The 15,024-nt window shown below is 38.1% G+C and overlaps 2 protein-coding genes across 4 annotated transcripts in view; one reads left to right on the top strand and one right to left on the bottom strand.

The window, feature by feature from the left end:
• Positions 1-2,045: 2,045 nt before the first annotated feature.
• DPY19L3 (dpy-19 like C-mannosyltransferase 3) overlaps positions 2,046-15,024 on the top strand; it is a 35,919-nt gene continuing 22,940 nt past the window's right edge. The window contains exons 1-7 of one of the 3 annotated variants that reach the window (XR_010071026.1): positions 2,046-3,440; positions 4,826-4,968; positions 6,419-6,552; positions 11,342-11,432; positions 12,291-12,412; positions 12,614-12,759; positions 14,438-14,561. Coding sequence is in view for 2 of the 3 variants with exons in the window: in XM_063334532.1 (XP_063190602.1) it covers positions 4,866-4,968; positions 6,419-6,552; positions 11,342-11,432; positions 12,291-12,412; positions 12,614-12,759; positions 14,438-14,561 (720 nt within the window). In the remaining variant the exon portion in view is untranslated. Of the gene's footprint in view, positions 3,441-4,825; positions 4,969-6,418; positions 6,553-11,341; positions 11,450-12,290; positions 12,413-12,613; positions 12,760-14,437; positions 14,562-15,024 lie in introns of all 3 variants that reach the window. The other 2 variants (XM_063334532.1, XM_063334533.1) reach the window with 2 other exon arrangements.
• LOC134514867 (spidroin-1-like) lies at positions 2,999-3,748 on the bottom strand. The gene has a single exon (XM_063333185.1). It carries the CDS (start codon positions 3,746-3,748, stop codon positions 2,999-3,001), a length of 750 nt encoding a protein of 249 aa, XP_063189255.1.

The raw sequence follows: 15,024 nt of genomic DNA on the forward strand, positions 1-15,024 counted from the left end.
CATGTGACAATCCAAGAGAAAACACAAATGTAAATAGTATGAAGAAATTGAATTTAAAGTTTCATTCAACTATTTCCTGTACACGATGGTTTGTAGATGTTTGACTAACATTTGTTGGAATTATGGGTAACTTGGTACTAATATTAAGACTTTGCTACCATATGATCTGGTTGGAACACAACGAGCAACAAGAATATTGATAAATAATACCCTTTGCTTTGGCAAGTATAAAGCCAGAGTTACAGTATTATAATACTAATACAGTAATACTGATTGCGTGTTACAGTTTGATGTATTTTAATTTTATAATACAGTTTTCAGAGATTAATATCAGTCTAGAAGTTCCTTAGTTTTTCTGTATACTCATAACTTAAAAACATTACATCTCATTGTCAACCGACGTGTTGCCTAACTAACGCAGTTTTTCAGTGAGACTATGTTGAATAATCTTTTGGGTGCAGCTCCTTCACAACATAGGATTTTTGCTTTTTACACTAACATTACTCTAATGCCTGGCAAGAAGAGGCAGTAAAGAATGCTGTAATGTGGTACTTTCCAGGTATTAATGTATTTCAGGTGTCGTCCCTCACATACTAGCCAAAACAGCATCAGATTCACCTGTTCCGAGTACTTCCAGACAGAGGATCAGGGCAGAAGGTTTTTTCTCACTCCATTTTTTTCTAGTGCTGCACCCAAACACTTAGTGCAAGAGGAAATACGATTTGTTAAAATATTACATAGAATTGGGGGGGGAAGTATTTTTTTTTTATTTTCCTTACTCTAATCTGCCACTATTTGAAAATGAATAAGCATTAATATTTCAAAATTATGGCTAGAGCTGATTAATTATTCTAAAATGACTTCAAGGCAACATTTACTCTTAGACATACTCAACACTGCGTAAGGCTGTCTAATGCTTTTCTAGTACACAAACTGTTTTCAGTTCAAGTAACACTACTTTACAGCGTAGATTGTGTCGGTAGTTAAGGAATGTCAGTGGAATTTATACTTCAGGTAATCCACAATTATTTCCACAAAATGGAAAGCCTTTTCAACTGACCACAGTAACTTTGTTATCACATACAAATATATTAGATATACGCAATGTCATAAAACACAGTAGAATTAAGACAACTGTGACTTCCCCTCTTCCCAGTACCACACTACACAGCCTGTCATTTAGTTCAGGCGGGTGAGGGGTCTGGAGAGCAATTCATACGAGCAGAGGCTGAGGGAGCTGGGCATGTTCAGCTTGGAGAAGAGGAGGCTGAGGAGAGACCTCCTTGCCCTCTACATCTACCTGAAAGGAGGTTGGAGAGAGGTGGGTGTTGGCCTCTTCTCCCAGGTGAATAATGACAGGACCAGAGGAAATGGTCTGAAGTTGTGGCAGGGGAGGTTTAGATTAGATATTAGGAGGAATTACTTTACTGAAAGAGTGGTCAGGCACCGGGACAGCCTGCCCAGGGAGGTGGTTGAGTCACCATCCCTGGAGGTATTTAAGAAACATCTAGATTTGGCACTTCAGGGCATGCTCTAGTGGCAGAGATTGTAGGGAGTTTTTGTGTGTGTATGGTTGGACTCGATGATGTCAAAGGTCCTTTCCAAGCATGAAGAATCTATGATTCTACCCAAGTTTCAATTCTACCGAGAACAGGCTTTTAGTGGTCCCAAATTTACTGCATAAGCTCTTCAATTATTGTATTTTCTAGCCGTTTCTGCAACTTTTTGTTCTGTGTAAGTTTTACTTGCATTGGCCTCTTTACAGGTAGTGGATAAACAGAATTTCCATTGTAGGAAACATCTTCCACAGCACTCCTTTTCTCAGAAAATTAAGTACATTATCTGACCTCCTTTACACAAAAAAAACATACACACACTCAAGATTTTTTCCTTTATTTACACTGTAAAATCACTTGTATGATCTGTGTACCATATGTTCATTTTAACAAAGACCCGACATGTATCATGTAGCAGTGATGCTATTAGTGATAAGAGTAAGGTAAATCTAATACCCATTGCATAGCCTATAATTCTTCGTTTTCCAAGTTCTCAGTTTAAGCATTCCCCACAAATGTACCACCTGCCTTGTTGCTCAAAAAAATAAGTATGGCTAGTCAGTTTGTTGTGAATTGACTTACAGTAGAAATTTTTAACTGGAGAGATTAATCAGAAGAAGAGGAAAATCATTCTGTTTGTTCTAAAAAATAATAAATGTGCAAAGACCGATACTGAAAAGTTTCCCAATTTCTAATGTCAGTGGCTTCAAAGCTCTGAATTACCAGGATGATTACTAGTTACACAGTTTGCTTGGCAGCTCTGAGCATGATTTCTATGAATTTCATGCCCCTTTTTGCTCAAAATACCAACTCTGACAATGAACCAAGGTTGTGGAATGAAAAATAAAAAAACACCTAAGTATTGCTGGACTGTAAAATGGTGATGGAAAATCAACTGAATATTGCCCTGAAGAAATGAACTCTATCCCTGCCTGTTCTACAGAATTTGGATGGATTATTGGGAAACCTGCTTTCTGTAATAGGATCTAGGAGTCCGCATGCTGGTAAAGACTTTAATGGGGGATTTCTTTTCCTAGAGTAACTGTCTTTAAGGACACTACAAATAAAATTAACAACAAAGAATTATTTTAAGGGTAGGTCGTACTTGTTAGGTAGAAAAGAGTCTGGTGCTGCCGTTACCTTTCCGCTAGAGATAAAGGTCTTTCCCCCCCTTGCATGATCAAGAAATAGAACGGAGCTTACAACAAACTGAACACACAATACACTTCTACTGATCAGGATTACAATTTAAATTCAAAAATCACTTCACATATACTTGGAAATACATCTACTAGGGGTGGGAAGGCACCACTAAAAATAAGTTTTACGTCACTATTTTAGAAAACAATCTTGCACGCCCGTTTAAGCCCAGCACGACCCGAAGCACCGGCTGCTCCCGCCCGGAGGAGGCAGACGGCCCCGGGCAGCCACGTTTAAACTAATTAAAACCCTTTTGGGATGGGGAGGGACGAGTTTGGGACTGGGGGCGATTCTGCCCGCCTCAGCTTTCGCACACAACCTTCTTCCCGCCGTACTTCTTTTTCCGCAGAGCCCGAAAGCAGCCGGGCAAACCGAAGGCTCCCGCCGAGAAAGGTGCCGCCCCAGCCGTCGCCCGGCCCCGGCCCTCCGCCCGCCCACTCCCCACAGCCGGCAGCTCCTCCCCGACCGGGCCTTCCCCCTCCGCTGGCGGCTGCTGCCAGCCCACCGTCGCTCCCCTGCCCGCCGCCGAGCCCCCGGCTGCCGCAGCCCCTCCGCTCCGCCTGACAGGGGCGAACAAAAGGCGCCGCGCCCCGTCCCCCCCGCTCCCGGGCGGTTCCGCGCACCCAGCGCCCGTAGGAGAAGCCGCCCCGCCGCAGCGACCCGCGGCCCTCGGAGCTCCGGCAGGTACCGACCCACCCAGGGGGACGCGGAGAGGAAGGGGAGGAGACGGGCGGCCGGCAGAGCCGCCACTGAGTGGGCCGCGCCGGGCCGGGCCGCGCAGGCCGCGGAAGGGCGGCGCTCTGTGGAGCTGCCCGCGCCCCGCGGGGACCGCCCCAGCCGCCGGGGGATCTGCGGCCCCAGGCCCGGCCCAGGCCTCCTGCCTCCGCTTCCCGCCCTTGCTCAGCCCCCGGAGCCGCTTCCCCTTTCGCCATACTCGCGCGGCCTCGGCCGACTTCTCGCCGCCACCGACGGCCTCGCCCCAGGCTCCCCATCGCGCCCCCCGGGCCCGGCCTCCATCCGCAGGGCCTGTCCTGCCCCCGGCCTTACCTCAGGCAGCTGTGGAGGCGGGATGTTCCTCCCGGCGCCCTGTCGAGGTTTTCCCCGGGTGCGCTAGGCCAAAACCGTTCCCTCCGGCCCAAGGCATCGAGAGAAGCTGACTGAGACTGGCAGTGCAAGGAAGGAGCATCGTTATGATGACCATCTTGCCTGAATTAATTAATTATCACATTTCCTACAAACCACCTGTTTATAAGCGACTTGAATACATGCTCACATAGCTCCCTCCGTGTGTTTTCCCAGGCATGAGGGAAACAGGTGAAGCTAATCCACTGCAAAAGCTTTAAAACAACAAAGTTGTGCAGTTGAGGTGTATTTCTTTGAGTATTACCATTACCAGTCAATTACACCAGTGGTAACACAAATACCAGCATTTGCCCTCTGGGAATGGTAGCAGATTTTTGCATTCAGGATGGGACACCATTGATTTTTTCAGATGTAGAATGGCAGATTGAAGCAGTTTTATATACAGACCATGCTCACAGAGCAGAGAGCACCTGGGAATTCACAGGGGAAGGACTGGCAGCTCTTCTTTTCTCTGGCATCATTTTTGCATGTTATGGCCTCCATGTTCGGGATGTCTTGAAAGCCAAGATTTAAACAACTGGCTTTCTATTTTAGGTGAACAACTATAATACCCTAAAAGGACTGATTTTTCTTTGAAGGGCTTACACATTTTCAAAAAGTGGAGCCTGGTGTGCATTTTGAGTCAAGGGCCAAAGGTGAGGCCAATCAAAATAACGAATAGTTCTGAAAACCTGTTCAAGAGTATGTAAAATAATGAACTTAAGTCTTTACAAATTTGAGACAAAGTTCTGTATACAGTCATTTGCACCGAGTTGTATAAATTTTAAAAATCTTGCATTTTTGTAAGGTACACTTCAACTACAGTACAGTTCTGTAAGTCAAAGTCACTGACAACAGTAAAATATGATTCTGTTTTCAGATATTTCATACAAGTATTAAGTGAATGTTTGGGTAGGAAGATGCATTGCTTGTATGTGTCCATTTAGGAGTCAGACTGAAGAATAATGAATTAAAGTAACTGACATCATGACAACCGTAAGACAGAGAAGGGTTGGAAAAGGCACAGAAGCTGCTGAAGATCAGCCTTCAGAGGAGAAGAATGTGAAGCCTGATGGGAAAACTCTGTCTGGTGGGTAATGAAAAGAATTGTAACTTTATGGCTTTTTAGTAGCATTCAGCTTTTGATATCTATCCTATGCACAGGTTAGAACTAGGTATATACCAAATACATTTTCATGCTTGAATATCTATCACCAAAATTAATTGCATGAGACAGAGGGCGTGCAGATTACTGCAGATTACTGTTTTAAAATCCTAGTTTAAATTGGTGAGAACAATTCTTTTTGATTTAGTATCAGTGACACGCTATCAGATTTTGTGTAGCCATCATAGGTTCTTAAACAAATCCCAGTTCAAATCAATGGTAACATAAAAGGAGCTGAAGACCTCCAATGAGTTGTACTTAAGTATAAGCAGATTGCACATGAAATCTGCTTTTTTACTGTAGGACAGACTAGCTAGGTAAATTTAAAAGAGAGACATTAAGTGTCTTAATTGGAGGATCTGTTTAAGTAATGAAATTCTGACATTTTTGTTTGGAATTATAACTTTAAAGTTGGCAAAGTTTGTTAGGTTTGGGTTTTTTTTTTAATTAACTTATTTTAAGGGATGTTTTGATCTAAATTCCAAATGTTTCTACACATGCAATTTGGGTAGATGAAAAGAAAGTTACATTGTTGTTTCCACACAAGTACACTTAGGCTATATATAAAACATGAAAGTGATCATAGTTCTCATCCAGCCCAGCCCTCAGTTCAATTGATTGTATATTTGGTACCCATTATGTAGATGTCCCACACTGGATGAAATAGCAATTTCAAAGTTATAGTTCCAGATCACTGAGATTTATATGAAACCTTATATCAACATTTAAAAAAAAAAAAACACCTAAAAAAACCAGGAACATAAGTGTACAATAAATTGCTTGAGCTACCCAGAAACACAACCTTTCTTTCCTGGCATTCCATCTGTAATCTTATTCTGTCAGCAGGAGGTCATCTGCAATTCAGAGCATGACACCATTATCGAAGACTGCTTTGGCCGCTGTTCAGTCTCTTTGTGGGTATTCAGTGAGACTTCTGAATTTTCAATGGTGTTCTTTACAAAAAACAAGCAAACCCCCAAAAAACAGGCAGCCATTTTAATATGTGTGAAGAAGATTTTAATTTCTTATTTTGTGATCTAACAGTCATCCTGCATTGCCTTAATTAAAAAAGTTGGCCTGGAGGATATTTCCATTTAGATTTACAAATTAGATATGGTATTCATCTAGATTTGTATAGGATCATGGTGCTTTTAAACTGTAACTACATTTTGCTAATTAGGGCACACCTTATTTCACTTTGCATTTAAATAAAATACTCTTTAGTTCACTATACGAGAAAGTAAAAATCCATAAAGACCTATTAAAACCAAGTGTCCTGTTACCAACAAAATGTAAACTGTACTAGCACAGGCAATGTATAAATGAGTTGGATTATGTGCTTCACAATTACAGAGTGAAATATTTTTCTTCCAAGATCATACAGGTGGAAAGCTGTGGAACGTACTTTCAGTAATTGTTGGTGGAATTGTTGCCATCTCTCTTGGACTTCTTACTTCTGTTTATGTTGCTACACTGCATGAAAATGACCTGTGGTTTTCCAATATTAAGGTAACAAGTCATTTTCATACTTTTCTTAGTGCTTTATAGAGCATTGATATGAGTGTTAGTTGAAATTTCATTTATTTATGTATTTGTCTTGTAACTTGCTCAAAAATATAGAATATTTCATTTTTAAAAATTTAATTTACAAAAAGCTGCGTTTCCCTTCCCACCACTTTTTAAATCCTTGATCATTTTTATAAATACCTTTCCCCAGTTTTTCTCTAAAAACATTGCTACCCAGCTCGTGCCTGAGTTGTAGCTATGGTTCTTCCAACCATTGATCATTATCTAGAATAGAATTTCAACTATTTCTACTATGTGTTGCTCTATAATCATCTTCCTTTTATCCAAAGCAATACATAACCAAATGAAAAACAGTTAAACAATACGCAAAATCCTGGCACACAGTTCTTTAATTGTATTTATACTGTGATATTGTAATACAGTTTAGGCACAGTCTCTTACTATTCAATACTAATTTTATATAATGTTATCCTAAATCTGCAAACCTCAAAACGTATTTCAGACATTCACCAATGTAGAACCAACCATTCCCAAGATCCAGGACTGACTAGTTTTTTCCTAGAATCATTGCATGGGAAAATAATGCAGCTGTACACATATCTAAATTTAACCAGAGGGAAGAAACAGGTGACTCATTTTCCTTTTAGATGCCTAAAAGTCACTGTTAGGTCTATGTATTACGTTATTCAAAGAATATGTATATTTAATTGGAATACTTGCATTGCAATATCTTTCCTATACTACACGCTTTTTCTGTCCCAGAAACACACATACTCCTGTAATAAAAATAGTTGGCACTTACTGAAACAATTGCCATTGTAATATACATATAATACTGTTTTGTACTCATTCTCATCTGCCTTTGAATGTATAGATAGATTGTATGTATATTGAAGGTACACCTTGGGTTTGTCTTTTCCTTCCAAAAGCAAGTATTGATTAATTTCACAGGTACTGTATATTTTGAAGTACAAACAGGCATGGACTTGTGGCAATGTATGAACATAACGCATACAGCATTTTCATTCTGTTGAACTGACACAGAGGGACACAAAGTTCACTGAGAGAAGCAAGTCTATAGTTGCAATTAAGTTGCCTCCCAATGGATGAAATGCTTATTTTATTTGGTAATTGTTTTCATTTTAAGTACACTAGAATGCCATTAGATATCAAAACGGAAATAAATCTCTGTGCCTTCCAGCAATGGTTCACCCAACTAGAATAACCGTTCTGTGCTTGTTGCACTGTTTTGTTCCATTTTGAATATGGTTTTCAACGGTGCATTGATTTCAGCTGCTGCAGTACGTGTGAATCTCGTTGTTATGTCTAATAAATATGGCTGCTATTATAAATTTGCCATGGTTATTGGAGAAAGATGTAAAATTGTTTTCTTAAAAACTGAAAATGGAGATCTCAAAGAATGGTTTATGCTATGAAAGAGGTACATGATTGATGTTCTTTTTTTATTATTATTATTCCAAGACCCCCTGAAACAGCAACAAAAAAAATGAGAATACAGAACACCAAGTTACATAGTTAGAAGCCGTGTTTGTGTACGCTTCAAGCAGGGATTGCAGGTGGTTATAATCCCTTATCTTGATCAAACGATTTTGAAGAAAAAAGTTTGAATCTCTTCTCATATACATGAAAACAACAAACATTTCTGTTTATGATGATGAAAGCCAAAATAGATTTCTTATCCAAAAATCCTTTTTCGGTTTTCTGAAAACTTCTGGCACTACGCATATAGAATGGCTAGTCTATTTTCAGTAATTTCAATGGCAGTTTAGTGACTGCTATGGGGGAAGGAGAATTGCATCACCTTTCCCGTCAGCTGTGGTATTGCTTGTTCAAATGCAAACTCTGAAGAAACTTTGAACAGGAGTAAGCCAAGGCCACATAGGAAATTAGTACTGTAACACAAAGAGGTAAACTTCAGAGCTCTCATTTATTCTTTGTCTCTTCTGACTAAGCATTTAGACTTAGTATTGAGTTTGTCTTTAATACAATTGCTGCTTGCAAAAAGTCAAGAATAAAAATATCAAATTTTAAAACTTTCAGACATGCAGGACAAGAATCCTGGGACTCCTTCTCTGAAGTGCTTCTATTTTCCCTTTTTACATTTTGAATATAAAAGAAGGATGAAAGAAAATGGGGGAACAGGTAGACAGCTAATGAGAACTCTACAAAGTGAACACATAAGTCATAAAGAGGAGGGCACTACCAGTACTTTCATGGTACTTTTCCAAAGAAGTACCTGTTGAGTGGTTATGGGTACTTTTACTCTGTATCAAAAGTCTGATCTGAGTAGGAACCCTGCCATTCTAACAGGTGAGCGTGAGGTTAACCAGCCAAGAGAACATGTACAAGGATTAAATACCTTTGCTGAAGGCATAATTCGCAACCAGGAACATTGACAGCAGCTGTCTCTATTGAGTTTCCAGTTGTATGGTTGAGTTGATTTTCAGATCTTTCTGATTGAACAACTGAAAAATATTTTCAATTACACAAATTGTGCTTTAGCTTTGTCAAAAAAAAAGAAAAGTAATTGGAACTTTGCTTATGCTCTTTATTTATAGAAAAACTCAACTCAGACTTTCTTTGCTTGCTCAGTATTCCGAATAAGCTAGATAAAGAGTTTGAGGAATGTAAGCTCTAGACTTTTGTACTGCCCTTGTGAGAAGTAGTCTTTTGTATTTTATTTTGAATCCTTAATATTATAAGGATACAACTGCATAAATTGAAATCATATGCAACTCTGTATATATCCTACAGGACAGTGTTTTTTCTCCTTGTAACAGCAGTAACTTCTTTGTTAAACACTCACAAACTGAATATACAGAAAGATAAACATGTGCTCTTATAATGCTTACCCATAAGTCTGTCTGTTTTTATTGACATGGAATACTAGGAAAAGTATAAATTGCTGTGGAACTGGAAAAGTATTGTGAGTGAATAAAACAGATGTTATCTTAGCATGAAACAGATGTAAAACTCACTAGTGTTTGTCTCATAAAGTATAGCATTTGGTTGAATACAGCTGGTGCCAGGATTACAAATTAATCATGTTTGAATGCATTTTTGCTAATTAGATCCCCCTCTGTGACTACTCTCTCCCCCTTAATAAATTCCAAATGTTAACGTTTCTTCTCTTCTTTTTTTTTTTATAAGCACTTAGAATCAGCCAGTTTTTGGTATTAGAAAACTTTTCAGTAGTGATGAATTTGAAACTAAAGCTTGTTCAAAATCCAGCATTCTCATTTTGCTAAGTGTGTGACTTTTAGTACTTAGTGCCAGCGTCAGTTTCTTCTGCTGGTATTATAATGATTTGTATGTTGTAGAGCAGCTGGAGAGTTTAATTGTGAACTTACATTGAATCAGATGCGGTTTTATCTGTTGATTTTTCTCAGACCAGAACTAATATCACTTTAGTTAACAGTTGACTTCAATAAAACACATGTTTTGAGATAAGATTCTATACTGGGCAGTAAAGGAGGGAGGAACATTTTTTTTTATCTAGCTTTATGTTAGCTCTGAAATAGTATTGATTCTGTCCCAGCAAAAGAGCTGGGACTCTTCATCTAAGAAAGATGAAAGTCTTGGGATTCTATGCAAGGTTGCATTAACCAGAATGGCATTCCTAAAAATCTCAGAAAACAGTAACATTCTGTTATTTCAGTAATGTTCTTTTATAAAGAAAACTGAATTAATAAGATTATCTTCAGAAATATCACTTAGATTTCTTAATGACTTGCATACAGCACGTACAGGAATTGTATGGGGTTTCAAATCTGGGTATAAACTTTTTCTAACTTACTGCTTATCAGAGATATTTGCTGGGATGTTTTTATATAAACGACTAAAAGGATCACTAATAATAAAACAATTTTGTATAAGGTGCCTATTATTTCTCTTCAGATCGGTTGTTCATGCAGTCTTATTTTGTTTAAATGTGGTCGCCGAAGCCTCTGATTTTGTTAAATTTCATTTGGTCTTCACAACTAATGAGTTAACAAAAGGAGGTGTATTCCAAAGCAGAGATCCTGTACTGAGAGCACTTCTCTCTAGGAGAGGCCCCACCTGCTGCAATATCAGCTAAGAAAGAGGCATAGTTTGGAGTGCACCTGGTTTAAATCATTTGAACATTTTAAAATTAAAAATAATAACTTCACCTACACCTAAAAACAAGTAAACAATCGCTTTAACCTGCAGTTTAAGTATGAGAGTGATGAACAGTTGCCTTCCTGCAAGAAACAGCATTAACAAGTGGGCAGCAGCATAGCCTGCCGCTGAAATCTCAGAGTGCCGTTATGGTGCAGTCCAGAGTACGGCACACTAAAGTAATCGAGCCTTAAGGTGGCAAAGCCATGGAACACTGTGGGATATCTGCATCTGGAAGAAAAGGTTAAATGCATGGAACAAGCATATGCAGTTTTAAAGTCCAGATGTTGGCCACTGCACCTACCTAAACATTGAATGTTACAAAAAATAGTAAAAGATCCAAAACGTTATCAGAATCGCAAAAGGCATATACATTTCCCCAGTTAACAGAGGCATTGACACCTCAGCGTTTGCTTTGCAACCTAATTTGTCCGTGTGTTTTACCTTTATTTGAACTAAAAGTAAGTTGCACAGAATGCACAAACCCAAAGACTCAAGCCACTGTATAGGTTAATTTCCCTGGTGCAGCAAGAATTTGAGTTGAAGGGAGCTTCATGTGATAGTGAAAAGCAAATGGAAAGTGAATTTACTATTGAACTTTCACTTGCAGGAAGTCGAAAGAGAAATTTCATTCAGAACAGAATGTGGGCTTTATTATTCCTACTACAAACAGATGATTCAGGCTGCTTCCATCCAGCAAGGTATTGTAAACTGTAAAGTAAGTTTTACTTTGTGTTGCCAGCTGAAATTATTTTTAATATTTTTTCAAATATAGTTGAGAACAGGGAATACCATAACTGTGAAAGATGGTGTAACAATTGTACTGGAGACAGATCTATTCTGTTCATTCGCCAGGGAGCCCCTAAGTTATGGACATAGTAAATTTCGCAGTGATACCTTGGTTTCTGTGCCACACCTTCACATTCTGATGAAGGCAATCACTTTGAGGGACAACTTTCATATTTTTTAAGGTTTCGGCCTTACTGGTTTATTTAGTATCTTACTTTAATTCTATTCTTCTCGTTTAATTTGAATTATGAGCTTTTTGTGGGACGGGGCAATTTTTTTTTGCTGTATACCTGGACAGTAAGTGACACGATGAACAGCTTCCAAGGAAGTCATACACGATGTTGGGGTTTTCTATGACAATCTCATGTTTTCTAGATACTTAACTGTTGCTCCCTAGCAATTTTGCTTATACTACACATTTGCCAATATTAACATCACCTGTGTTCATAGTAGTGACAAGAATGGTTCTCAAGATCCAGTATGTACCACAGATTCTATACTAGGAATGTAAGTGTAAAAAAATAAATGTTTTATACATTACTAAATATATAGTACTTGAATTAGCACTCTGAGCCACATTCGAAGCAGGGAAACTGAAGACCTCAAAAGGTCATTTTGATTCAGTGGTAACGTGATCTGAATCCTTGACTCAAAGTTTGCAGTTTTTGATGAGAGATCCTAAAATACCTTTGAAAAATTTATTCACTGTTCAAATGAAGATGGAGGGGGAAAATGACAATCTCCTATTTCAATTTCTCTTTATCGTTAAGGTTTACATGGTTTAGTATATGACAATAAAACTGAATCTGTGAGGACAATTAACATACTTGAAAGAATGAATGTTTACCAGGAGGTGTTTCTCAGCATTCTGTATAGGATTCTTCCAATTCAGGTAGGCATTTATTTATGGCTTTAGATTGTAAGTGCATTATGAAGATTGCGCAGTGAATCACAGCTCCCCTTTTTAGTTATTTTTCTAATTAGAAATATTCCTGATACCTTTTTAATTTGTAAAAGCAAAACCTAATTCATATTAAGTATAATCCCCCCCATGAGTGTTTTATGTCAACATCAGTATTCTTATGTTTTACAGCAATACCTAGAGCCCGTTTATTTTTATATCTACACTTTGTTTGGACTTCAGGCAGTTTATGTCATTGCTCTGTATGTAACAAGCTGGCTTCTTAGTGGAACGTGGCTTTCAGGGTTGTTGGCAGCTTGCTGGTATGTTACAAACAGGTAAGTGAGATTAAACATGCTATCTTTCTAAAATTGTACCTCATGTCAAAGGTAAGGCATTAAACCTTCAAATGCATGATTAATTCAACAAAAAAACGAAACCATAAGGCCTCTCTCCTGATTAACCAGAAAATGGAGAAAAATATTTAAATAATACAAAATAATTAGAAAATAATCAGAAATGAGCTGACATTGCAGGCTAGGATTTTAAAGTTTCAAGAAGTTTAAGTAGAAAATTTTGGCTTAAATTGGTCTCTGGAAGTGGACTACATCTTTCAGGTCTGTCTGTATCTCCAGATGATGTACCCTGGCTTCTCCAGCCTAGGATCCCTTAGATGTTAAAGATGCCTGCATATATGCCCTTCAGGTCTCTCTGCCCAGCACCCAACCTCAACAGCCTAAGATCATCAGAAGTTCAGCTTCTCTGTTCCCTTATTCCTGTAGACATCTGCTGCACTAAGACTCAGAGAAAAAAAGATAGTAATTGAGCTGTTCTAGTGCTTTATCACTTGAAGAATTCTCAATTTGGAGAGAAAAATTAAAGAACTGGCTTTAGGCCAGCAGTAAGCTGCTGGCATGGAGCTAAGACTGGCGACACAGGCTGTTATCTGTAACTTAATCAGGAAAATAAAAGTACAGTGTCAGTTCTATCAAAACTGTTTGATATGTTAATCAGCAGCTGTAAAGAAGTTTATCTGCAAGCATGTCCATTACGGAATAATTATAGGTATATGGTGGTAAAACGTTTCTTTCTCCTAAGATGAAAGTAATTAAAAAATACATGTGATGTGCAGTAGTTCACATGTATATTACATGAGGTCATCTTTTCCATTTACAGAATATTTGGAACAGATTTGTTTTATCCATCTTTCTAATAATTCATGAACAATGGGAGCTTTTTATCTTTTATGCAAATAGAATAAGTACATGGAATTGATTTGGGTAAAGACTTTTTGTTCAGATGAAGTACATCTGAGGCTACTGAGTAACTCCATTTTGGAAGGTTTTTCTCATCCACCTAAGCATCTCTGATGTATTGTTTATTTTCCTTTTTAGCAAGCATTTTCTCTACACAAGAAAAAAGGGAATTATTTTTTGGTTTTAACTTTTAGTTCAGGTTTTGTAAATGACTGCCCTTTGAGGAACTTTTACTAACTTCTGTCACATAATTTTTATGTTAAAACATTCAAAAAATGGCCAGAAATTCCGTATCAGTTTGGCAGTATTCAAATCCAATTCACTGGGATCGCAGTGAAGAAACTGATACCTATTTATTCTTATATGTGCTTTTTGCAAATCAAAAAATGAAGTGAAATTACTTGTGGTGTGAAAACCACGTGCTGGATTTTGGGAGTGATTTTGTTTGGGTGTTTGTTCGTTCATTTTTAAATTATCCAAGCTGTGCTTCATAAGTAAGATTTAATCCATAGGAGAAGTTTTCACAGTAGGTGAAGCTTAAGTACAACATTTGAGTTACCAAAACAATGGATGACTTGCAGAACCTTCATAATGATATTTTTTCAGAGGCAGGTGTATTAAAGGAACTGGAGCGTAGAGCCTCCTTTTTTATCAATAAGTAGTTCAAATACTACAAAGATGCCTCTCATTGCAATCTCTCTGTCAACAAGTTGGTGTTTTAGTTGTTTTAGATTTATGAAATGCCCTTTGTTTTGTACAGAATAGATACTACAAGAGTAGAATTCACCATTCCTTTACGAGAGAACTGGGCACTACCATTCTTTGCTGTTCAGATAGCAGCCATCACATACCTACTCAGAACTCATTTACAGCCTGTTCAAGAAGTGAGTATTTCTAATAAGTATGACGTAGTAAAATTAGTTACCAGAAAACTGCCTATAAGACTTAGGACAAAATACTTGATAAGCATTTGTAGCAGTGGATATACACACACACAAATCACTTATAACGTTGAAAACACTATTCAGATGAGCCTTCTGTTAATTTAAACGTAGTTGAAATACAAAGGAATACATGTGCTCAGCACTGAAAAAAAACAAGAAAGCTCTTAAGAGTACAAGACAACAGTACTGTGTATTTGAGAAAACATAAGAGACTAACACAAAATGGGCAGGAGAAAAGCTTGTAAAGCACAAGGATTAAAGATTTTCTTTTGATTTCATTTATTTTAGAAATACAAGGAGGTTGTCCTGATCTGCAAGAATAAAAGCAAATTGGTGATACAATTTCTTTGACAAACGGTTCTTAAGTCATTACTCCTCAGTTTGCTCAAATAACTGCTGTTTA

Source organism: Chroicocephalus ridibundus, chromosome 4, assembly GCF_963924245.1.
Source record: "Chroicocephalus ridibundus chromosome 4, bChrRid1.1, whole genome shotgun sequence".
NCBI classification, from domain to species: Eukaryota; Metazoa; Chordata; class Aves; order Charadriiformes; family Laridae; genus Chroicocephalus; species Chroicocephalus ridibundus.